Below are 26,284 nucleotides of genomic sequence, written 5' to 3'. Positions count from 1 at the left end.
TGAGGCCTTGAAAAAGCAACAGAATTCTAATACTTTAAAAAGGTGAATCTCTGAAACTATAACCAGTCGTGTGTGACTTCCTGAGACCCCACGGACTGTAGCCCACCAGGCTCCTCCGTCCATGGGATTTTCCATGCAAGAGTACTGGAGCGGGTTGCCATTTCTTTCTCCAAGGGATCTTCCTGACCCGGGGATTGAAACTGGGTCTCCCACATTGCAGGCAGACGCTTTACCCTCTGAGCCACCAGGGAAGCCCATAATTATTGATGTGTCCTTTATTAACAGTAATAGTTCCCATTTACTGAGTGCTTACTACATGTCAAGTACCTCACAGTTTACTATTTCAGTTAACTGTCATGCTAACTCTGAGATGGACCGCCTTTTCATCCTCAACTTATAAATGAGGAAAAGGACGCTAAAGAGGTAAACTGCCTAACATGATCAGCTCACAGTGAGCAGAGCTGAGATTCAAATCCAGACGTAACTCTGAAGGCCCACTCAGGAATTACGTTGCAAAGAGATGTTTTGTTAGCTCACTCGGTATCCACAATCTGTGGCTATCGGTTGGTGAAAAATCTTACCTTTACATTTTTATCTTTTATAGCTTCATCCAGTCTAGTGGCAATAGCAATTGCTTTCTCTTGCCTTGACTTGTCCAGAAAATACATCATTTTAGCACCTGAAATACCAAGACATTTCAAAACCAGTAAATGTGGACATCTTAGATTTGATCTGAACTGACCAGTGACTTAAAATACGGCTCCAGGTATCCAGTCAGCAGTGGGCTGCACACGACTGTGGCCTTTTCCCCTAACTCCTTATTCCATGATATCCCACTGACAGCTTGGGGCCACAAGAAAAGTATTTGTATTACGTTTAGACACACACACAAAAAGGCCCCCACAAATTGGGGCTTTTTCTGTGACAAAGAGATGGCTGTGCAACATTTGAGACCAGGGTTAACAACCCCACCCCTCAGAAATGTAAATATGGGCTACCCCTGTGGCATCAGTCAATATTTTAACTAAAATCATTTTTGAAACATGATACTCTAAAATAAAACACCTAAGGAACAAACTATTATCAGAGTAGTGTGATAGATGGACAACAGGAAAATCTTTGCATATTTATGAAGAAAGTAATTTTTAAACCTATTTTAAAGTAAAACCCAATTTATGTTCCCCCTATAAATTCATGGTCCATGTTCATTTTTTATTGGTCTTTTATTAATTTATATTTTTATTATTAATCTATACGATTAGTATACATATTATTAGCTTTACTCAATTACATATCTGTAAATATTTTCCCTTCTTGGCCTTTTGACTTTCTTTATGGCTTTTTTAATTGAAGTAAAAATTATCTTTTTCTGAGAACATAATGTTTAGAAAGACATTTCCCATTATTATAATAAATAAATATCTCCTTCCATTATCCTGTGTTTTTGATGAGAAATTCTTACCTGCCCTTACTACCAAGAAGTGCTGTAATTTTTCATAGGAATTAACTTTTTTCATAGATAACAGAACCAAGCAGTTTACCTTTACAACAAGAAAGCTTAGGTTAAAATATTTAAATATGTGGCTTAAAGTAGGAGCACAGTTAATTACATTGTGTACTTCATTAATTTTGTCCCCAGTTCCACTTCCAGTCTTCCTCTAGTCTGCATGTCATGCCACCTTGTCATTTTATGAATTTGTATAGACTGCCTAAAATCCTTCCTGTAACAGGGCAGGATATAGTAAGTCCTCAAAACACAAAATATAGAAAGTAATCAAAATACAAGAAAAAAATAAGTCTCACATAACCTCAACATTCAAAGTCAACCACTTTAATACACGCTTCTCCTCAGCTTTTATGCTATGGATATTTTTACACAGCTGAGACTGTATTATACGTCAATTCTCTCTCTACACTGCTTGCTCCTGTTGTAAATCTTTTGTATAGACATCACTTTCTATCACCACCTGGTGGTCCAGCCTACAGGACCACTGCTTCCCCTGTAACTGGACATTCATTAGATTTGCTTCCATCCTTTCCCTATCCTTACACACAGAATTCCAGTTAATACCTTTGACCTTAAAACTCTTTCTTTGCTTTGGATTCTTTAAAATTATTTACACAAGTATGTACAGCTATAGCAAAAGACAAAGTTCTTGATAAGAACGACAAGTTGTCTTTCTACTTGGTCAGGCCAATTCACACCTGCAGCAGTAAAATACAAGACTACTTACACACTACAGCTTTCCCATACTTTAGCCTTTTTTCAAACATGAATAACCTTTCCTTTTAGGTGGTAGGTTAGGTTAGAGATTTTTCTTATTTTCAGGGGAAGGCTTGTACTGCTATGAACTTCTCTCAAGAGTTGCTTTGGCGGCATCCCATAGATTCTGTACGGTTATGTTTAAAAATAATCTTTCCTAATTTGAAAGATCACAATGGTACTATGTTCTTTTTCTCTGATAGTTTGATCATCTTGCCAAACTTTTTTTTCCCATCATATTCTAACTTTTTGCCATAAACATTTTAACTCTGGGAGCTAAATACCAACCTGAAAGTAGATGCTGAAGAGAAGTAGCATTATGTGTGAGAAAATCCTCATTAAAACTTTCCAAATCCTTGTTAACAAATATTTTCTGCATTTCCTGAGATAGAACTTTGCTCACGATGTCTGGAAGATTACTGTGATTAGACACTGTAAAAACAGAACATTTACAGTCTACAGTATGTTTGGCCTGTCCTTTGAAACAAAATCAATTGAAATACATTCATATTTACTATTAAGCCTGATACATTTTACATAATAAAAATAGGAGCGCTCCTTTGGAATACAAATACATTCCAGCTTAAAATGCACTAATTTCTAACATATCTTTGCTAGTATCTTCATTTAAGTACTTTGCAAACTTTTTTCTTTGTACTAATCTCTTTCATGTCCAGCTTAATAGAAGACAGGCAAACTGTCATAATTACTTTTACATAAATATTACCTTTTTTATACTTACCAGATTTAGAAAATTTAATTAAACATTCATGTAGCCATGGGTTATTCCTGTTGATAGCAAAAGCTCGTTTAACAGACTGCAGCATTAACAGAAACTTTCCTGTGTCAGAAAAAATTAGACAAGTAACAGAATCAGTATTTAAGTATGTTACTTTATTCTCTTTATTTTAGCCTCACTTAAAATCCAGACACAAAGTATTATCTTTCCTATAATCTTCAAAAGCAAAATTCAAAGTTGATTTTGGTTATCAGAGACTTTTATTTTCTAAAGAAATGCTTGAAAAATCATCAAGAATTACTTCAGGTAAACAATCTGTATGCCTATTCAAATAATTCATTTGATCAAAATATTCTAATCTATTACTCAGTAAAGTTTTGAGTAGCAAAGGAAAAAGGGATTAAGAGCCTTTGTGGGAGGTTGAAATGCAGGTCTAAGAAACAAAAACGGATCTAACTCACAAACATTATACTGAATATGGTCACCAATAAAATAAAAAATTAAAATCTGAATCCAAACTATTACCTTTTCTAAAATATATTTCAAATGCTAACAGATGAGTGTCAATGTTATCAGCAACAAGGTTCTTAAGAGGTATAAGAAACTTGATAGCTTCTTCTAATGGATTTTCTATCTATTTTGAAACAGAAAGAAAAATTATTGTATTTAAAAAGCAGGCACACAAGTCAAATTTCCCCCCAAATCTTATACTAATGCATAGCTGAAGTACTCTAGATAGTTCTTTTTATATATCTAAGAAGCAAGAAAAAAAATTTTAAACTATCAACTATAAACAAAGTATAGTCAATACTATTCAAAATGGAAATAGCTCTATTGTTTTCATGATTAGAAAATTCAAAATAATTTTATAAAAATAAAAAATACAGAAAATTATTCTGTAGACTTAATGAAGTGGTACTACAAATACCAATGTAATACCAAGCCCCTTGACATTCTAAAGTAAGGAGACAAACTTGAAAAAAAGTCGTTTAAAATACTAGATTCACAGTGAATAAACCAGAAAGCTAAATATTTCCCTAAATCTGGTTCCTAAATAACTATTAATATTTTGAAAAAATTGTGGAGATAAGCTACTATTCTCTTTGTAGCTAAAACATTATCTAGCCAAGTATATAAAATGCTGCCATATTTCACTGTATTGCTGCTCTAACAAATTACCAAAAATTTACTGTATTAACACAAATTTAGGTATTTCTCTGGCGGTACCATGGTTAAGACTCTGTGCTCCCAATGCACGGGGCACGCGTTCAATCTCTGGTTATGATAAAGACAGCGTAAAGGGACAAAGTAGGTGATTAAAGTTAATCCCACGAGGGAATTTAAGTAGAAAAAATATGACGACCTCTTTAAGTTAATGATTACTCAAAGAAAGGTTTACTTAACCACAAAACCAAGCAGCCTTGCTTGGCAGCAAAGCCACGCAACAGAAGCACAGGACGTGCCCCAAAACAATAAAAAAAAAAACGGTGGCACGAGACCCACATCCTGCCCAGTGAGCTCAGTGCACTAATGATCCCGAGGACATACGCACACAAGAAAGAGTAATGTGTGAACCGAGCCTGACCGTGTAGGGACAAGAAAAAAGTCCCCACCCAACCTGGAGGAGAAGCAAGTGATGGAAGCACAGCGTCCGCTCGGGAAGTCACACAGGTCCTCTCCCTCCTCCTCACTTGTGCTTTGATTACAGAACTGCAGCCGACTACGTTCTTGGATGTGGCACTCCCCGCCTGCACACCTGTAAGCCTCCCGAAGAGTCCAGTCTAACAGATCACTTTGCTCTTGCTGAAGTGTCTCTGCACCGAGGCATACAGGACTGTGGTACTAGAGTTCTTTGGAGACCCTCAAATGACACCAAACAGTGTCAGTTGGGCCACTAAGTTCCCTCATGCTGCATACTGCAGCCAAAACAAAACCCCACAAATTTATCTGACACGGTTCTGTAGGTTAAAAGTCCAACGTGGGTCTCACTGCACTCCAAGAGGGCTGCATTTCCTCTTGGAGGTTTTAAGGGAGAGTGTTTCCACGCCTTTTCTCGGCCTCTTCAGGATGCCCACCTCTCCTGGCTCGGGGCCCCCCTCTCCTTCACAGGCAGCCACAGAGGACAGAGTTCCTTCCCATCACTCAGCGCTCCCCGCCTGCTGCCCTCCTCCCCTTAAGGCCCCTGTGATTAACCACACTGGGCTCACTGGGTAGTTCAGGAATCCTCTTTCTGTCCAGTTTTTTTATTTTTCAGATTTTTTTTTTGGCTTCACCATACTTAAGGCATGTGGGATCTTAGTTTGTCTTATTTAAATATAACCTTAAATTTCATTTGCCACCTTAATTCTCTCTGCTGTGTAATGTAACATATTCACAGTTTTCAGGGATTAGAACATGCATGCATTTGGAGGGCTATTATTCTGCCTACCACAAGTACAATTCTACCTATAATCTGCATTAGCCCAAACTTACATATTATCACTTAAAAGTAACTGACGACCAGCATAATGATCTTAGCTAATACTACAAATTTGGCTTCTGATTTACAGATTTAAATAAATCACATTTATAATCAGCACAGAACTAAATAATACAAATTTTATCAAATAAACACAGTGTATTCATCTCACCCTTTCTAATTTTTCAGGTAGAAGTTCTTCTTTGAAACCACTGGTTTCTTCTTCTTCATCCTGTTTTTTCTTTTGATTTTTTGGTTGATGTTCCCTTTCCACATGCTTTCTCACTTCTTCTACTTTAGCCTTTTTCTGAGCTCTTCTCTGCTTGCTAAGCATTTTCTTCAATTCTTTGGCTGACAGGTTTTCTGTAAATATTCAAATGAATGAAAACTCTGAGTCAGTGCTCTCAATTTCCTCATATTCTTACTCAATGCATATTATTAGTCTATCTGGCCTTCCCCGGTGACTCAGAAGGTAAAGAATCCGCCTGCAGTGCAGGAGACCGGGGTTCAATCCCTGGGTTGGGAAGATCCCCTGGAGAAGGCAAAGGCTACCCACTCCAGTATTCTGGCCTGGAGAATCCCATGGACTACAGTCCATGGGGTCGCAGAGAGTCAGACACTGCTGAGCGACTGTCACTAGTATGTGTGGGGGGAGGGGAGGACCTGTATCAAAGTTTTTAGAGAGTGTATTCCTAATGATCAACTTACACCCGGCACACCAAGGGCAACAGCAAATGCTGCGTCAACTAAAACTAACCGACTCTAGCCTAGCTCCTCCTCCCACACAATACATGGGCTTAGGCAAATCCTCTCTCTCAGTCTCAAGTCCCAAACTGTATAAAGTGGAGTTGAAGATTATCCTTTTGGAAAAATTCAAGAAGTGAGACAAAGCACACAGGCACAAGTGATCTGATCAGAAATCTGCTTTCATGCCACTATTTCTCAAATATTCTTGGGTACCGACATGTTAGTGAGTAAAACGTATTCAGATATTCTCATTGGCACTACTATTTTCAGTCAAGTAGGTATTAGAAGCTGTACAAATATATTTTTTTCTCTAAAAAGCTCAGTTATTTTCAATTACCACTTTAAAAAACAAAACAAAACATCCCATAAACATTATCAGTTACAGGACAACACCCTATCAACTTTTTCTAAGTATTCCCCCTACTTTTTTGGGGGTATATCCATTATCTAATGTTGCCTTCACACTCATTTGATAGTATACTATTCCATCATGAAGTTAATGACATTCTGAAATTCTGTGTTCTCTTCAAGTCTCTTTAAGCAAGTCTCTTTAGTTACCTGAATTTCTCTCTTGTTGTTTGCTTTCACTGGTCAAGGGATTATCATACAGTTTCAAGTATATTTCAATAGCTGATCTAGCAGCCTTGATATAAAATCCATGTCTCCTGAGTATATCTTCTAATCTCAAAAGGTCAACGTAGGCCCGAAGGGTCATCTTTCTCATGCAGTAAGTATGGAAGTCAAACTGATCGTCAGTTATCTCAGAAAAGTGCTTAAAAACAAAACCACAAAGTTATTCCTTACATTTATGTCAATAACGCCTACTTTTTTAAAAGAAAATTATAAAAAGCCTGTAAGATAATGTAAGCAGTCACAATTTCACTTAGTTGCCCTCTCCAGGGTTTAACATACAAAGGACCTCAAGTTGTTCTTTGCATTCAACTTAAGCTTCTCTTCCTTACATTCCATCCCCATTCCCTAGAAATCATGTTTCAGGATGATACCCAATTTATATGTAATAAGTCAGATGAGGGGAACTTCCTGCTAGTCCAGTGGTTAAGCCTAGAGGAAGAAATGGCAACCCACTCCAGACAGAGGAGCCTGGCGGGCTAGAGTCCATGGAGTCACAAAGAGCTGGACACAACTGAGCACCAGCAGTGAGGACGTGGTGCTTTCAACCCTGGCTGGGGAACTAAGATCCCACAAGCCATGTGGCACAGCCTAATAAAAGAAAGGCAGATGCCCAGGTTATTTTTTAAACCTGGAAATTAGAATATACCAATACTTTTGTTTCAATAAATACTTCTCAGTATTCCCTCAAAATCAGCAAGGTAGAGTTAAACAGAGCTCTGAATGGAGACTAAACGTATACAGGTTTACAGTGAATGTCTATACATCAGATGGCTCTACTCAACCATGAACTCTTCAAGGACGAGCCTGTCATATCCATCCCCACTCCCTGGCACAGGGCCTAGCACAGAAGACATTCAGTAAGCACAGTATGTGCCAACTCAAGAGAGAAGCTGCTTTTCAGGCATGTGACTTCGTAATTTCCTACAGCCTCAGTTATTTAACCTAAGTTAGGAATAAAAAATATATATACAGCCAATCTCATAGGTTGTTAGGGGATCAAGTAATTATTTTAAAGTTCATTCTAAACAGTAAACTGCTTTAGAAGCACAGAGTGTTGTGGCTTTCTCTCACTCATTAAACTCCTGTTTATCTAACTATATCCCATTTTAGCAAAAGTTTTTAATCTGGAGTCTGTGTATAAACAAGCATAGTAATGTTTTCCTAAGGAGAGAGCTTGAAGCTTTCAACCGATTCTAAAAGTGTCCATGGCCCCCAAAGGATTAAGAACTAATCCCTTACATGAAAGAAAAGATGACTAACTCCCCAACAAAACAATTTATACTTCTATTTTCTTCCCTATGTGCATCTCCACCTCCATCTTCTTTCTTTTCTCCTACTTTAGCTTCTCCAAAAATATACAGAAAAATGAATGATTCATCACACAAACACAGATCAAACTCTTCTACTATTTCACCTCCCTCTGTCCTGGGGGCCTAGTAACTCACTGTGCAGAAAACACATTAGTAACTATCCGTATCATTTGATAATTTTAGTTGTCTTGGTAATTAGAAATACATCATACACAGAATTACATTAAGAGCCTTATATTCTAAAATATTAAGATAAAAAAAATAAACGCACACAGTGTGAGGGAAAGAAATGGTGAAAAAAATGACTATTCTACATTAGTTTATATTTACTACTTCACGAACCATGCTTTAATAGTATATTTTAAAGTTTCATTCCTCCCATCAATAACACAAATCAAGTAACTTATGAAGGAATTACATAATTGTTCATGGTTAATATAAATACCGTTATACCTAGCACTATAATATCTCAAAATTCAATACAACTGAGGAAAAACGGCAGTGCCCCAAATCATGGAGCACATAACGAGATGAAAACGTCTTAAAGAGGTTGCAGTTTTCTTAGGGTGAGAAACCTTTATGTGTAAAAAAAGGCAGACGCAAGTTTCAAGAGACATTCCTAGAGCATGAGGTTTGAGTGAGGTCTCGAGGGAGCCACACGGAACCACAAGCGTGTGATCCGCCTCTGTATCAGTAGCCGCCCATAGCCTGCCTCTCTCCAGTCACCGTCTTCCAGAAACAAAGCAACCCACTTATCCTAGTGTGTCTGAGGCTTTCTCAGTTCTTGCGCTCAAACCTCTGTGTCTCAGGAACCTGCTGAGGATGGCATATTCCTACTTAAGAGCAACTATGTCATCTTAGGCTGGCTTTCTTAACTTTTCGTTTTGAGATGAGCATGGACAAAGGAGTTACAAAGGCGGTACAGGGATGTCCTATGTCCTCTTTGCTCAGTGTCCCCACCAGGTTACACCCTGCAGATGACTGCCAACACCCCCACCAGGCTACACCCTGCAGATGACTGCCAACACCCCCACCAGGCTACACCCTGCAGATGACTGCCAACACCCCCACCAGGCTACACCCTGCAGATGACTGCCAACACCCCCACCAGGCTACACCCTGCAGATGACTGCCAACACTCCCACCAGGCTACACCCTGCAGATGACTGCCAACACCCCCACCAGGCTACACCCTGCAGATGACTGCCAACCCGAGGAGCTGAGATGGGCTTGATGTGCGTGAGCAGTTCCATGTGACGTCACCATACGTAGGTCTCTACAGCTGCAATGCAGGGGACACAGGCTCAATTCCTGAGTCCCACATGCCGAGGGGCAACTAAGCCTGTGAGCCCGAACTACTGGGTCCATGTGCCACAACTTTGAGAAGCGTGCATGCCGCAACAAAGCTCTCCTGTGCCACAACTGGGGCCTGACATAGCCATGAACAAACAAACAAGTAAAAGAAGTAAGAGCTAGACCAACCAGGGCAATGATCTTAATTCCTTTACAGAAAATCGGTCGTTATAAAGTGAGTGTCAACTTGATAAAGATTAAGACACAATGGAAGATAAAGTTACGGGCTTCCTTGTGGCTCAGTGGAAAAGTCCTCTTGCCAATGCAGGAGACATGGGTTCGATCCCTGATCCAAGATCCCACATGCTGTGGAGCAACTAAGCCTGCGTGCCCCAACTACTGCACTTGTCCTCGAGGGCCCTGGAACCGCACCTACTGAAGCGTGTGCACCCTGGAGCCTCTGCTCTGCAACGAGAGAGGCCACCACAACGAGCAGCCACGCGCTGCACCTAGAGAAGAAGCCCACACTGCACTGAAGACCCGGCACAGCCATAAATAAATACAATTATTAAAAAAAGATAAAGTTACGAATGTCCTGTGGTTTTGATCTACTGGAAACCTTAGATCTTATCACAAAGTTTTAGAAATATGTACTGCTTCTCTCAGATATAAATCAACACGCTAAAATAATGAGAAACTAATCACCTGAAATAAAGGGGGGAAAACGCTCAATTCTTGAAAGAAAAAATAGTTAAAAATATTATTCTGAACACAAGTTTATAGCCAATAGTCTGAAGGTGGTCATTCTGTCTTATTTTTAATAAAACTTAAGTTCTAAACATCAGATTGTGTTGGACTACATAATCACTACATGTAATCTTAAACCCTGTAAGGAAGGCAAGAAGAAGGCAGAAAAAGGACTACAATGGACCATTCTAGAATTCTAACATTTCAAATCCAATTAGTAAGAGTGCAAAGCAGTATGTCCTAGGCTGAAACTGCCTTCAGTGAAAGAATTCTTGAAGGCAGAAGGACTCAGTCCTTCTTAGAACTTAGTTCTCTATTCAATAACCTTCTATTTAGAAGGTCAACTGCAAAATTTTATATATATATATATATGTTATTTTTTTTTGCCACACAGCATGCAGGATCTTAGTTCCCTGAACAGGGATTCAAACTGTGCCCTCACTGCACTGGCAAAGCAGAGTCTTGACCACTGGACTGCCAGGGAAGTCCCCAAAGTTTTATTTTTGAATAAGGTGCTGTGTCTTTACTGAACTATTTAAAACCCAGGCACAAAGGTAACCCAAATAGGTATCTGTTGTATCTTTTAATTCTGTAATTACTCCTAAATCCTTTAATTGTTATCATTAAGAATTTTCTTTTAGATGACATTAATGTTATTAGAAACTAATTTCAGAGAGCTCCCTGGGGTCTGGAGATTAAGAATCAGCCTTCCAATGCAGGGGACCTGGGTTCCATCCCTGGTAAAGGCACTAAGACCCCCACAGGCCTGAGGGCAACCACGCCTGCTCAAGACAAGGAGAGAAGCCAGCGCGCTGCAACGACTAAGCCTGTGCACCACAGCCCGCGCGTCACAACCACTGAAGCCACGCTTCCCAAGAGAAGCCCTCGCACTACAACTAGAGAAGCTCCTTCGTGCCACGACACAGACCCAGTGCAGCCAAATAAGAGAGAAAAATTAATTATTTCAGAAGCGTTCATCAGCAAACATTCAATCACCCTATTTGTACTCTACACTAATGTTTTTCCTTTTAGCATGAATTACTCACTATAAAGACTAGCTTATAAGCATAATATGAATAGGATCTTTTCTTGTGTATCTGCCTCTGGTTATATTTTTAAGTACCAATAGCAAACCCTAAAGATACTTAGTAAAGTTTCCAATGATGATAATTACATAACATAACCAGAGGGTGATGATTTCTACCATCTCTGATAACCAGTGATCGTCTATAATTTTTTTTCCTTCAAAAATGCTTTCTACCAGTCAAAACACATTTCTTAAACTGGAAATACAGGTGACCCTTGAACAATAACCATGTGGGCCCACTGATATGTGAGTTTTTTCCAACAGTAAATTCTACTGGACCATGTGATCATGGTTGGTTGCATCCATGGATACGGAAACAGGGATACGTAGGAACCACGTATACAAAGGACCAACTGTAAGTCACAGGGAGACTTTCAACTTCCCAGAGGGCTGGCACCCCAACACCCACTTTGTTCCAGGGTCAACTGTAGTTATTCAAAACCACTAAAAACTCAGGAGAAAGCATAATCTAAATGAAACTTAGTAATGGAACAGCTAGTGATCATAGTCTAACAATTTTTTAATAAAAAACATTAAAAAGTCACTAATGTTAGGAGGAATGGGACTAGAGATGGAGAATTTCCAATGATCCCAAGGTGTTGAAATTTGATTTCCACAGAAAGTCTGATTAACTTCTAATTACAGTCGTGCTGGAACAACTGATACATAAGTGCCAAGCTACGGCTCCTTGAGAATGTTCTGGGTAACAGAAATGCATCTTTCCTCAGTAATGAGCAGAATGCTTTTAAAGTGATGATTGTCTAGGATGTCAAACAAGCTAGTGATCTATGGTTTGGTCACAGAAATCAGAGCCTGACTTAAACTCAGGATGACTGGATATTGCCTGAATATTTCACATATCATCCAAAGGCTTTACAGTTTCCGAGAAGATGAGAAAGGTTTCCCCTGGCAAAGAGCCATCAAGTTTAGGCTTAAAAAGCAAAGAACAAAGCAAAAGCTACACTACTTCTGAAAGGGCTCTAATGGAATCTTAGTTCCCGACCAAAGCCACCCCCTAAGAGGTCCAGCCTTCCTTTGAGCAACTTCACAACTTTCACATGGGGAAGAAGGCCAAAGTGGCTGCCAGGGTGCAGACCGCAGGCTCACCTGACTGCGCCAGCTCAGGACGGGGCTGCCGAGTGACCCCTGGCTGAAGGCTGCTGAGGCCTGCCTCGGGGGTGCATTGTGGCTCTTTTCCTCCTGTGGTCCACTTGGAAGGAGAGCGCTTCAGAGATGACAAAGAACAGGAAAACAAAAATTCACACACAAGGAAAAGAAAAGTCCCCCTTACTACGGCACATCGCACACATGATCCTAGCAAGTCGTAACATAAGCCTGCAAGCCAGCCACATGTTGGGTACGGAACGTGCTGAAGGTGAGAACACACACCCTGGCAAGACAAACTGGAGAGAGGCTGACGACAGAGCAGATCCTGACACAGAGCAGAAAGAGGTGGCCCTCGGCCTGTGCATCTTTCCAGGCTGGGGATGAAATCAAGTAATGGCCCAATTAGGAAAGAGAAATTTTGAGTACATGTTAGTAATAGCAACAGTAACTTAACTAATCCTCCTCTTCTTGCTTCAGACAAAAATATGCAGACATGTCTACCTCATTACCACCTGAGGATCCAAAGAAAGGAATCATTTATTCACAATTTCTGAATGTCTGAAAGGCTAAAGACTGAGAATTTTTTCACAGTGAAGTTTTCCAGAGTCGTGAGAAGATGTAGATGAGACTCTGTAGAAATCTACCTGCTTTTCTGGTCACCTTAGAGGAGAAACACCAAGCCCAAACTCTTGTTAACTTACCCTTTCTACTTCATGGCACTTTTGCAAAGCGTCCCCGTACCTCCCCAGGCGCTGGTACGCGGAGATGCACTCTGTCTGAAACCACATGCACTGCATCTCATTTAGGTTCTCCATGGCAGACGTCCCTTCCTGAAACGGAAGCAACCGCAAATAAAGGAAGCACACGACACAAGAGAGCCTAAAAACCCCGTTTTCTCTTTCACAACAATGTCTATGAGGATTACGGCGACAATAAGTAGCAGTGACAAATTATATAATAAACACGTCGATGTGCTTCCAAAAGGCTCCTACCAACTTAAAACTGTGTGTCTTATTTACCCAGCTCTCTTGAGACCGTCAACAACCTACACAGAAAAGACTACAGGTTACTGAAGCTAAGTTTTAAACACCAGAGCTTTTATTTAACCTATTTAAGACAGGGATCCTATGAAGCACTGCCTATCTTTATCTATTAAGCAAAAGCCATTTAACCTTTTCCTTGCTGACTTAGGATCACTGCTATTTACAACATTGTTTTCAAATCTCTTCATAGTAGTTCCAAGCCCGCTTTTCAGTTTTGCAAGTCTCCTTCCTCCACATCAAGGCATCAGTTGTCACTTCCTTTCACAACGATGTCTATGAGGATTATTATGACAATGAGCAGTAGTGAATTATACAATAATACATTAAAATTTTTAAATAAAAAGAATATTCGCTAATTCGGGCTAAGTGTGTATCCCAGGAGAATGCAAAGCACAGAGTGCCTGGTCTCAGTGCAGGGACGTGGAGCTCTGTCACAATGGAGAACAGTTATTTAAAATGCATGTTACAGGACCCCAAGAATGACAGCAAAGATACGGGTATATTTACGTAAGTTCAGTCTTCATTTCTTTTTCATACCCACTGTTGTTATCAGTTTAATTTTCAGAATTCTCATTGAAAGTATAAAAATCAATTATCTCTGGGTAAATAAAATTATGGTGGTATTTTATGTCTTCTTCATGGCTACAGATATTCCATCGTTTGATAACTACCTATGTTTATAAGAAATCTACCGTATTTTTCATTTCAAAACTTTACCAACTAGAACTATTCAACCTGCCTCAGCAACTCTACAAATATTATAAACTGAAAAATTTGCAAGAAGGAAATAGGAGCACTTCACTTACGTATTACAAAGCAGATATAAACTGATAGGGAAGTCACGAGCAGCCCTCCTCCCCCAGCTCACTGCTGCCCACCACCGTCAGGGACACGCCTGGCCAGTGAAGCAGTGTGGATAAGCTAACCAGCTCTGTACACAGCACAGCGGCCTGTTAAAGACTGGACAGCTGGAGGCGATTATGACAAGCAAGCCGAGCCCCAGACTTTGGGAACTACTTTCCTCAAACAGCTGAACTTTCCCCTTCTTTCCCATTCTCCTGGGTCTTTTCAGACATGTCCTAGTTGGCTGTGGTTTGCTGCGTGGGTGTTTTGTTGTTGTTGTTTTTTAAACCACTGAACTTATTTAACTTAAATATCCTCATTTCTAATTGTACTTTACTTCTCATCTCTACAGGGCTTCCCAGATGACTCAGTGGTAAAGAATCTGCCTGAAAATGCAGGAGAGACAGGAGACGGATTTCGATCCCTGGGTCAGGAAGATCCCCTGGAGAAGGAAATGACAACCCACTCCAGCATTCTTGCCTGGAAAATCCCATGGACAGAGGAGCCCAGCAGGCTACAGTGCATAGGACTGCACAGAGTCAGACAAGACTGAAGCGACTTAGCACACACACACCAGAAGCACATGCACACTCATCAACCACAGTAAGAAATCACACTTAGGATACGCGCTAAACAAGATTTAAAAAATGACAACAAAAGTGAATTCCGAGGAACTATAGCAGCACACTTCACACATCACCAGGGAATTTAAGTTTAATTTTACTAACTCAGACAATGACATGCTATTTCTTACTCTTGTGAACTTGGAGCACATTTCCTCTGCTTCCTTTATCATATTTGCCCGAAGCATATACTTTGCGCATTTGGAATTGATGAATCTATCAGCCGTATCCAAAGACTGAGCTTCATCCATCCACTTGACAGCTTCTCTGAGATTACCCATATGCTTTAAGAGATGAAAGTATTAAAGACATCACTGTTATGATTAAGAGAATATGGGTACGCTACAACAGAAAACGTTCTTAAAGACAAATTAGAAATGTTACATTTCTGTCAAATCTATCTAGAAATTTTTATATACATTAAAATTCATATTTACTAAGAGCTGAATGAAATGATTAACACTGACTATATGACTATGCAACATAAAACTCCTTCGGATTATTAGCGTATTGAGAATAAATAATCAGGGTGCCCTAAAAGTTATCTCCACACAGAAAGAACTCCATGGGTCCTTAAAATGGCCAAATTCTTTAACTATTCAAAAAACATGACCAAGATTTTACCTTGTAAATTTTCGCTTTCATATAGAATAATTCTATTAGAGTTGGAGTGCTAGCAATTGCAGCATTAATATAATCCAAAGCCAAAGAATACTGCCCAAGCTTATCAAAGTGCTGTGCCAGGAAGTACTGAACCCAGAGTAGTGTCGTTGGGGGTTCCTTCTCCCCATTCTCTGCAATCAAACACAAAATTATTATAAGGAATGAGGCAAAGTGAAGCAACTCACTTGCTTTCTTTCTCCCAATGCATAATGAAATCAATTACTATTAGAATAAAAATCTAGTAAAAATGACCAATTTCAACAGAAAGAGATACAACCTCAAGTCACAAAGTTCAGGAAGCAGTAGCCAAGCAGAGCAAAGACGCTGCTTTCCCAAGCTTCTACCCACACCTCATGCCAAGGAAACAGTCTGGGAGAAGAGGCAGATCAACCTAACTCTACGGATTCTCAGGCAGACAGCATTAAGGCAGCAGGTCCAGGAAAAACCAAGGAAAACAGCCTGGAGAAAACACGTCCCTAACCACCACGGTAAAACTTCCACAGAGGAAAGAACTGCCAGAGCTTACGTGGACCGTCCAGGCCTCAACACAGACCAGGGAAACCCAAAGTTGAAGGGTATCAGGAGGGTACACTCTTGACCAGATTGTCACAACCAACCATCTGACCTCTATCTGGCTCCCCATTCTGTGCCCTGAAACTACAGAAGAATAAATAAGAAACACCTAGCTCTCAAAATGGGTATCAGAAGGGAAGACACACAGGTATAAAACGAGGTAGGAAGAGCAGAAAGGAGAATTTACTCATGTTACCTCAGAAGACAAGAAGGTCTCCTAGACTAGCTGACCGAATGAAACGACAATGCAAACACACAAATTAACATAAATTAAGACACAAATAATAAATATGAGCAAAGAGCCAAGCATTTATCTTGCTCCTCTCATATACACTGTATTTCAGGGGGGGTCAAATATCTGAGGAGGAAAAGTTCTTTACAAGAACTCCAGCTAGTATTAATAAATGCAGAAGGAATGATGATCAGAATGAAATAAGGGATCAAGGCAATTTTTGCAGTGGCTGCAAAAATCATCAGGTAAGTGACCACTAAGAAACACTGACTGCATGGCCAGATTAGGCTGACAAACATCTAAATTCTGATGAATCTTAGTTTCACAAAAAGAGAGACAACCAGAATGCCTTCGGCCTTCAGATGTGCTGTAACAGGAAGTTCAAAGTGTCACCTATGAAGTATTCACATGGAACCCAAATCTAATCGAGCCTATAAACCTAGGGGACTTCCCCAGAGGAACAGTGCTCAGGATTCTGTGCTTCCACTGCAGGGGCAAGGGTTCAGTCCCTGGTCGGGGAACTAAGATCTTGTATGTTGTACAGCACAACATGCAAGAAAGGAAAAAAAAAAGAGCCTATAAATCTAACTTGAAGTTTGTAAGAAATATGGAAGACAGCAAGATGTATTAAACGCTACCATGAGAAAACAATTGGCAAAATTCAAAGCATGGTGCGTTCCACGAGGCAAATGACCTTTCAACAAACAGCCTTTAAAAAAAGAGGAGAAAGGAAAGACAGGACAGTACCACCCAAGATTAAAAGAATATCAGAAACATAACAAACAAATGTAAACTGTGGACCTAAGCTGGATCCAGATTCAAAGAAACCAATTACACATTTTTTTAAATAATGAGGAAAATTTGCATGTGGACTAGGTGTTAAGATATGTGGTATGAGAGTTAATTTTGTGGAAGACACATTAGGGCTTCCCCCATGGCTCAGCAGTAAAGAATCCACCTGCAAAGCAGGAGACGTGGGTTCAATCCGTGGGTCAGAAGATCCCCTGGAGGAGGGCATGGCAACCCAGTCCAATATTTTTGCCTGGAGAATCCCATGGACAGAGAAGCCTGGCGGGCTACAGTCCACGGGGTCGCAAAGAGTCGGACATGACTGAGCACACAAACATAAAAGTAGAAAGAACAAAAAACTAGGAAGTCAGGAAAAACACATCTTAACATTAACTACTGGATCTTGGTCAAGCTACTCAACCACGTGGGATTCTGTTTACTCATATTAAAATGAGGTTAATTCCCACATCACAAGATTATGGAAATTTTTAATTAGGTTGCAAGTGCTCTTCTCATTTCATTCACTAATTAAAAAACTAGTGAACAGCTATCATGTAGCACATAATGAACACAATTTTACCGTAAGTGATTAAAAATGGACTGAAATGAATAATCAAATTTCAACTCAATCTAATTTAAACTTACCATAAGGGCTAAAAAAGTCACACGTTTTAAGAGAGGTTTCATAATTAGTAACCAGCTCCTGGATTATGGAAATCTGTTAAAGAAACATAGTTTTAAAAAATCTTTAATAGTATTTTATTTTTTATGGATTAGATTTGGAAACAATATACAGTTTATTTCAGAACAATAAATTAACTATAAATTGAGATGCTTGCTTTCCCCACTCCCACCCTCCATGTTGGAAGGAAAATGAGAAAAACACAGAAAATGTACTGCTCTCTTTATTAATAGTAAAACAGAATCTCATTAATTTCTCATCTCAATATCGAGTTTCAAATTATGAAACTAATGGACAAATTATCACTAGTTACCACATACTCCTTTTTGGCCAATGAACACATCTGTATAATTTATTAAGTTTATCGCTTTTTGCTTCCCACTGTCACAGGGTGAAGTTGTAAGCCATTATATTCTCAGATTTTCTAAAATGCCAATACAAAAAAAAAGTCAAGTGAAATAATCTAAACTACACAGTGAGTTGATGGAAAAAGTTAAGTAAACTCGTAATTAAAGGTTTAAACTCTGTTTTCAGTGATTATTTGAATAAATTTTCATTCCAATGCTATACTTAGGTAGGACTAAAAGATCATAAGCTACACTGCAAACATGCTATGCCCAGCAAGTACAAAAGAAAAGTGACATGAGTTAGAAGTCGCAGGAAAAAAGCAGCTTCTGTGTACAGTTTGTTTTAAATGTCTGTTGATGTTACCTGTTCAGAATACATCAGAAAATATAGCCATCTTATTTATGAACTTCAGAAAAACAAAGGTCAAAAGTGAAGAAAAACAATTAAAATTTATAACAGTATGTGATCAATATAGAATTATTTTAATACCGTCCCACTGAAAGCAGTCAAAAAACAAAATACCAAATTAAAACACTTCTCAGGCCTATATATCTTTCTGATAAGAATACTGCACTATATGGTGTAATTCTCTCAGATAGAAGGGCAATAAGGAATACATGGGACAATATATTAACAGTGGGGGGAAATACGTAACATAAACAAAAAAAGAAAGAATTTACACTCATTACTGAAAATATGACCAAATGGATTAGGGTAGTGGAATATGAATACAGTCTTAAAAAAAAGTAACAATAATGCTGTATTATTTTAATAAGATATTTAAACAAAGATCATTTTAAAAGAATGTTTATTAAAATCTGAATAGACCTGTATCTAGTAAGGAGATTGAACAAGAAATCAAAACCTACCAACAAAGAAGAGCCCCGGACCCTATGGCTTCAATGGTAAAATCTACTGAACAGTTTAAAAACTAACACCAAACTTTCCCAAAAAACTGAAGTGAAGGGAACGCTTCCAAAATCATTCCGCAATGCCAGCATTACTCTCATACCAAAATCCACCACAAGAAAACTACTGACCAACACTCATGATGAATACGGATGCAAATCCTCAACAAAATACTAGCATATAGGCCTCAGCAGCATGCTAAAGGATCACACACCGTGACCAGGAGGAATTATTCCTGGAATGCAAGGACAGTTCACCTTAAAAACTGATTAGTATAACATGCCATATCAACAAAATGAAGGACAAAACCCCACGTAATTATCTTAATTGCTGCACAGAAAGTATGTGATGAATTTCACCACTCTCATTATAAAAACACTTATTGAACCATGAACAGAAGGAAATTATATCAATATAATTGATGACAAACATGAAAAACCCACAGCGAAAATCAGACTCAAAGGGGAGAGACTGAAAGTATTTCTACTACTAAGATACACAACCAGGCAAGGATGCCTGCTTTCATCACATCTACTCAACACGGTTCTGCAAGTCTTCCTGCTGGAAGGCAAGAAAAAGAAATAAAAGGCATCCAAACTGTACACAAAGAAGAGGTAAAACTTTCTCTGCAGATATTTCCCAAAAAAAAGCAAGACACAGAAAGTCAATACACAAAAATCAGCTGCACTTTCACACATAAAAAATCTGAAAAGGAAATTACTAAATCAACTTCTTTCACAATAGCATCAAAAAGAATAAAATGCTTAGAAATAAACTTAACCAAGGAAGTGAAAGGCTTGTACAATGAAAACTATAAAACACTGCTGAAAAAAATTCAAGATGACATAAATAAATGGAAACACATCCCATATTTATGAACTAGAAATTTTAATATTATTAAAATATCAATACTACCCAAATAGACCTATAAACTCAATGCTATCTTCATCAAAATCCCAATGTTTTTTCCCAGAAATAGACAAGCCCGTTCTAAAATTAACATTTGGACTCTCAAAGAATCCAAATAGCCAAAACAATCTTTAAAAAGAAGGAAACCAAGAAGACTCACTTCTGATTTCAAAACATACTACAAAGTTACAGTAATTAAAAAAAAAAATACAGTGTGGTATTAGCATAAAGATGGACATAGAGACTAATGGAATAGAATCTAGAGTCCAGAAACAACGCTCACATTGGTGATTTTTTACAAGAGTGTCAAGACCAATCAATGTAGAAATAAAAGTCTTTTCAACAAATGGACTGGGAGAACTGGATGTGCATTTGCAGAAGAATGAAGGTGAACTTAACCTAATTCCATATACAAAAATTAACCCAAAGGACCAAAGACCTAAAATAATGAAAGTCTTAGAAGAAAACACAGGACAAAAGCTCCACAGTATCAGGTTTGACAATTTCTTGGATTTAACACCAAAGGCCCAGGGAACAAAAGAAAAAATTGACGAATTAGACTTCATGAAAAGTGAAAAATGTGTACAACCAGATGCCATCCACAGAATGGCAACCCCCAGAACGGGAGAAAATATTTGCAAATCATGTATCTAGTAAGAGCTTAGTACCCAAAATACAAAGAGAACTAAAATTCAACAACAAAAACCCCATTCAATGTTTGATAAAATACTTAACAAACATTTGTCCAAAGATATACAAACAGCCAGTAAGCACATGAAAAGATTTGCAACATTACCAGTCATTAAGGAAATACAAGTCAAAACTACAATGAGATGCCACCTCACACCCAGGAGGATGGCTATCTAAAAACAAACAAAAAACAGAAAACAACAACTGCAGACAAGGATGTAAAAAAAGGGAAACTGTGCACTAGTGGTGGAAGATGGTACAGCTGCCGTGGAAACAGTACGGCAGTGCCTCAAAAAATTAAAACAGGACCACCAAACGACCCAGCAGTTCTACTTCTGCTATAGATCCAAACGAACTGAAAGCAGGTCTCCAAGAAATATCTGTACACCCATGTACACAGCATTGCTCTTAACTGTCAAAACGCGGAAGCAACCCAAATGTGGGAGAGACATATGACAGGTATTATTCAGCCATGGAAAGAATTCTGCAATGTGTTACAACACGGATGAACATTATGCAAAAGGAAATAATCTAGTCACAAAAAGACAAATACCGTATGATTCCACTTTATGAGCTGCTTAGAGTAGTCAAAATCATAAAGCTGTAAAGTTTAATAGTGGTTGCTAGGGGCTAGAGGGAGGGAAAAACAGAGTTACTATTTAATGGGTACAGAGTTTTATTAATAGTGCCACAAGATAAAAAGAGTTATGGGGATGGATGGTGGTCATGGTTACAAAAAAAGGTGAATGTATTTAATACCGTTAAATCATACACTTAAAAATGGTCAACATGGTAAACCTTAGGTTAAGTGTATTTCGCCACATAAAACAACAACAAAAGTGGTTCTAAAAGCACAATCCTCTGACCATTAATATCATAAATGTTAACATTAGCATGACCTGGTAATCTGTAGGCATGCAAATTTCTGAGCAAACCCCACATTTAGAGAATCAGAAACTGAGTCTAGCAACATTTTCAGCAAACCCTCTATAAATAATTCTAATATACCCTAGGGTTTGAGAACTGATTTTTTTTAAATGCTGCAATAAGACTATTACTATTAAGCAAAATAAAAAGTATTAGGCATTTTTAAGCCACCAGGACTAATTTCATTCAGAGTATGTGTAACTTTAAAAAAACCTTCAGGTTCAACTTACGGAAATTCAGCACTCAACTTACAGAAGCAAAAAGTTTTTCGTGAACTTCCACTACCATCTACTGGCAGTTACTAAAACTGCAGCTAGAGTAGACTTTTAAGTAAGGGTGTACCTTTTTGCATCTCTAGGGTGGAATACATTTTAAAAATTAGTTTTAATAATTTTTAAAAGTACAACAAAATACTGAAGTTACACATAATAATGTTACACTCTTAATAAAAGAGTGCAAATACTACTGAATAAAATAGAATCTCTAGCTTCAGAACTCAAAACAAGATTTAATTGAGGGAATAAATCAAGGTAATGGAAAGTTCACATGAAATGTTCTAAATAAAAAACTGCAAAGATCACTGTCCTTCCTGGTTTACCTGGCATATATATTGAATCTAAAAAATGTGTTATTATGGTCACTCACTAAGTAATTAACTAAAAAATTCAATTTTCCAAACTTATCTATGAAAGTTAGTCTAAGGAGTTTTACTGAGGTATAAAGGATCCATTTTACTTCAAGTTTACTTACCATTTACATTGCAATTATACTGTATAATTATATATTCAATTATATAATTGTATACCATATAACTATAGTCAATTGTACAATATAACTGTATATTCAACTTCTTTCTTCTACAACTTAATAAGTAATGGCTAGTCTTGAAAACAGTATTTCCACTGGCATTTAAATCAAGAAGTCCAATCTACTCACATTAGGTATCTAATATCACAATAAAACTTCAAGCCTTAAAATAGTTTAAAATCATACAAAATTTTCTATGAACTGAAAATATTTCAAAGTTCAACCACCTTCTCCTGATTTAAATACGTTCTTCTAACAGTTATATTTGACCAGAATTGAAAAAGCTTTGCTTTTGCTAACCAAATCTAACATGGGCAAATGTGACTATTGTAGATAATTCCCCTAAATTATTGATTGCCCTTAACCAGCTTTTCTTATATATGAGTTAAAAGAATTCTTTATTAACCTTAAAGCAAAGTCCTACAACACATATACGACACACAATTTTTCACAATATAAAGAGAGATCGAGTTTAAAATGTTACTGTAAAACATGAAAGCCACTGAAACTGTCTTTCAAATTTTTTTAATCCAAATGAGAAAACCAAGCACAATAGTTTATCAACAAGGACCAAAACTGGATTAATTTCTAATAAATATACAATTAACATAAGGGACAATTTTGGTCCCCAAGCAGCTAGCTGAACTGTCCAAGAACTATGACACTAAAATGAAAGTAACTTCTTGCAGAGATGACCTGTGACAGGGTGCGGATGGTGAGAGAGCGGAATTTACAAACTTAATCATTTAATTAAAGCACACATCAACTCTTTCAGTATTAATTGCTCCAGTTTTATAATCCAGAAACAGAATCAGGTGAGTGCTCACGCAAATATGTGATGGAGTCAGGACTCCAGACCAGGCTTAATTCCACAGCAATTCTCTTTTCCCTACACCAATATTTCCCAAAGGGTGACCACGCAGCTAATTCAGTGAAACTTTTAAAGTTATATTTTAATATTAGATTTTTACTTTATGACTATAGAAACTGTATTAACACACATCTGGCTTTTATGAAAGACAAAAAAAATAATCAAATTTGGTGAAAAATACTAAATAAATAACACTGTAGTTGTTACATAGATTCGGCAAAAATTGTAAAAGGGATTAATGAATAAGTTGACATGACACTATACTAAGACACCTTTCCAGGTAGGAAAAGTACTTGCTTTTATTTCCCTCTCCCAAAATTTAACTGTTTTTAAACAAGAAATGAATTCATGAACGTCATTACAATTAACGGTTGATCAGCATATCTGAAAAATACTAACTCTGACACTGTTACCACTGCAAATAATGCCTTTTGGAATTTTTAACAACAGAATTTTTTTCCTTTAGTGAGAAATCCAGGATTCTAAGAAATTTTCTTTTTCCTTTTTTCAGAGAGACTATATTTGCAATAATTATTGCAAAAGGGGGAAAGGGCTATATTTAGTGCTGTGAGCTGGCTGTTGCCACAGAAAGAACCAGTGTCCATAAGATCTGCAGAGTTAGACAAAAGGGCTTTTATAAGAGGAGTGGACAGAGCTAGAAAGAGCCTGGTGTGGGGAGGCGGGATAAGAGGACGGCAGATAGGACAGTGTTTTATTCTGACACCAGCCTCTTCTCCAGGAGAGCCCTAGGAATAGTGGCTGTCTGCTCTCAGGCTGAGAGCAGGCTCAAGCTCAGGGACCTCCTCCTGGCCATGAGCCTTTACAGAGTCACCCCCTATGCCAGAGCAACTCCCCTCTTTCTGTTTTTCTTCTCTTCTTCCTCCTCAGTCTGCAGAATCTAAGAAACATTCTTAATGTAGTTCTTCTATTATTTGGGGCATCTAAGAAAAAATCCCTTATACTGCCCTTAAATACAAATCAAACTCTTGCTTTCCTTGGTAATTACTCCCATATATAGTTTTCTGAAACACCTAGTTTTCCAGAAGTATATAGGAAATAAAGCATTCTTAGAATCATTCTGCTTGACCATTAACTGTGATGTCATTTTTATAATGATGACAGAACTCTGAAACTTCATTTTCTCCCCTAACTTACCTTCACAATTAAAGTTAGTTAGTAAATAGACACAAAACTCAATTTTATACCCACCTGAGTTAATTCAAAAGAAAGAAACAAAGATACCTTAGAGACAATATATTCCAGGATCAACATCTTAATTTACCTCCACCTCCAGCAACAAACTATAGGTGTTTCCCAGTAACCAGAGCCAAACAATTCAGTACTTTCCACAGACATATTTCAACAATGTTCACGATGATTCTCTTTCTGCAGTGAACAGGGCAAGTGTTCTGTAACTCTTTCGGCCTACTGTCATCAGTTTCTAAAGGTCACAAATACCTCAACAGGTCCTTCAGCTGAATGAGGATCTTGACATATTTTCACAGTTATGGGCAGATTTAACACAAGAAAGAAAGGCTGTCTTGGAAGCAGCCTACCTTCCCTTCCCGTGTATGGACAGCCATACGTTTTCTGTTGAGACAGCTGCGCTTCACCAGTCTGTCTCACCAAGCACTCAGATTCCATGTTCTCACCCGTGTTCAGCGCACCTATGCATCGGTGTCCAGATGCTATGGAATCAAATGTACCTGTAACAACCCATGCAAACCGTGATGATTCATTCACTCAAGAGTCTGACACAGTGAACAGCTAAGCAAACTGCCAAGTACTTTCCCCTATAGGTGAAAATGGAAGTCCAGAATTAATTTCCACCTCTTACCAGGGTCACTTTGGTTTCTTTTAAAAGCCCCCCAAAATATTTTTAAAGTATATGCTGTAACCTTGATTTATCCTTCAACTAAAAATAAATAAATTTTTTAAAAAGCAATTGCAAAAAGATGAGCAAATTAAATGTAAAGCCAGCAGAAGTAAGGATATAATAAAGACCAGATTTGAAGACTAGTGAAATAGAAACAGAGGGAGGGGTCAACAAATCGAAAACCTAGCCTTCAGAAAAGACTGACAAAACTGGTTGCCTTTAGTTACACTGACCAAGAAAAAAAGACTCAAGTTATTAAAACTGGAAATCAAAGAAAAGCACTACTTATTACTGACTTCATAGAAGTAAAATGATTATAAAGAAATATGATGAACAATTATATGCCAATATTGGATCATTTAAATGGACAAACTTCTAGAAAAACAAATCTCAGAAACCAAATAAGAAGAAATAGAAATGAATAATAATAAATAAACAGTTGAAACAAGTAATCAAAAACAACCCACAAAGAAAAGTACAGCCCCAGACAGCTTCACTGGTAAATTTTACCAAATATTTAACACCAACACCAATCTTCACAAACTTCTCAAAAAAAAGAAAAAAGGAGAGAAAATTTCCCACCTCATTATAAAGTCATTATTACCCTGATATATCAAAGCCAAAGACATTACACAGTATTTGTTAGAAATTCAGATACAAAAATCCTCTATAAAACTCTAGCAAATTGAACCTGAAGTCAAGTCGCTCAGTTGTCTCCAACTCTTTGCAACCCCATGGACTGTAGCCCCCCAGACTCCTCCGTCCATGGGATCTTCCAGGCAAGAATACTGGAGTGGGTTGCCATTTCCTTCTCCAGGGATCTTCCTGACCCAGGGATCGAACTTGGGTCTCCTGCATTGCAGGCAGACTCTTTACCATCTGAGCCACCAGGGAATCCCAAATGCAGGAGACCCTGGTTTGATTCCTGGGTCTGGATGATCCTCTGGAGAAGGGACAGGCTACCCACTCCACTATTCCTGGGCTCCCTCTGTGGCTCAGCTGGTAAAGAATCCACCTGCAATGTGGGAGACCAGGGTTCGATACCTGGGTTGGGAAGATCTCCTGAAGAAGGGAAAGGCTACCCACTCCAGTATTCCGGCCTGGAGAATTCCATG

General features: G+C 38.3%; 1 protein-coding gene across 13 annotated transcripts in view; it reads right to left on the bottom strand.

The window, feature by feature from the left end:
- The window catches only part of NAA16 (N-alpha-acetyltransferase 16, NatA auxiliary subunit), a 64,919-nt gene that overhangs the window by 2,314 nt on the left and 36,321 nt on the right, over positions 1–26,284 (bottom strand). For 5 of the 13 annotated variants that reach the window (XM_070380232.1, XM_070380233.1, XM_070380234.1 and 2 more), the window contains 10 exons: positions 17,796–17,868; positions 15,518–15,687; positions 15,025–15,177; positions 13,086–13,214; positions 6,766–6,979; positions 5,633–5,823; positions 3,528–3,636; positions 3,006–3,104; positions 2,552–2,695; positions 582–679 (listed from right to left, as the gene is read on the bottom strand). In XM_070380232.1, the coding sequence (XP_070236333.1) occupies positions 582–679; positions 2,552–2,695; positions 3,006–3,104; positions 3,528–3,636; positions 5,633–5,823; positions 6,766–6,979; positions 13,086–13,214; positions 15,025–15,177; positions 15,518–15,687; positions 17,796–17,868 (1,380 nt within the window). Of the gene's footprint in view, positions 1–581; positions 680–2,551; positions 2,696–3,005; positions 3,105–3,527; positions 3,637–5,632; positions 5,824–6,765; positions 6,980–12,384; positions 12,897–13,085; positions 13,215–15,024; positions 15,178–15,517; positions 15,688–17,795; positions 17,869–26,284 lie in introns of those variants that run through there. The other 8 variants (XR_011466270.1, XM_070380237.1, XR_011466271.1 and 5 more) reach the window with 8 other exon arrangements.

Source organism: Bos mutus, chromosome 12 (genome assembly GCF_027580195.1).
Source record: "Bos mutus isolate GX-2022 chromosome 12, NWIPB_WYAK_1.1, whole genome shotgun sequence".
In the NCBI taxonomy this organism is placed as follows: domain Eukaryota; kingdom Metazoa; phylum Chordata; class Mammalia; order Artiodactyla; family Bovidae; genus Bos; species Bos mutus.
This window is presented reverse-complemented; position numbering and strand designations above follow the sequence as displayed.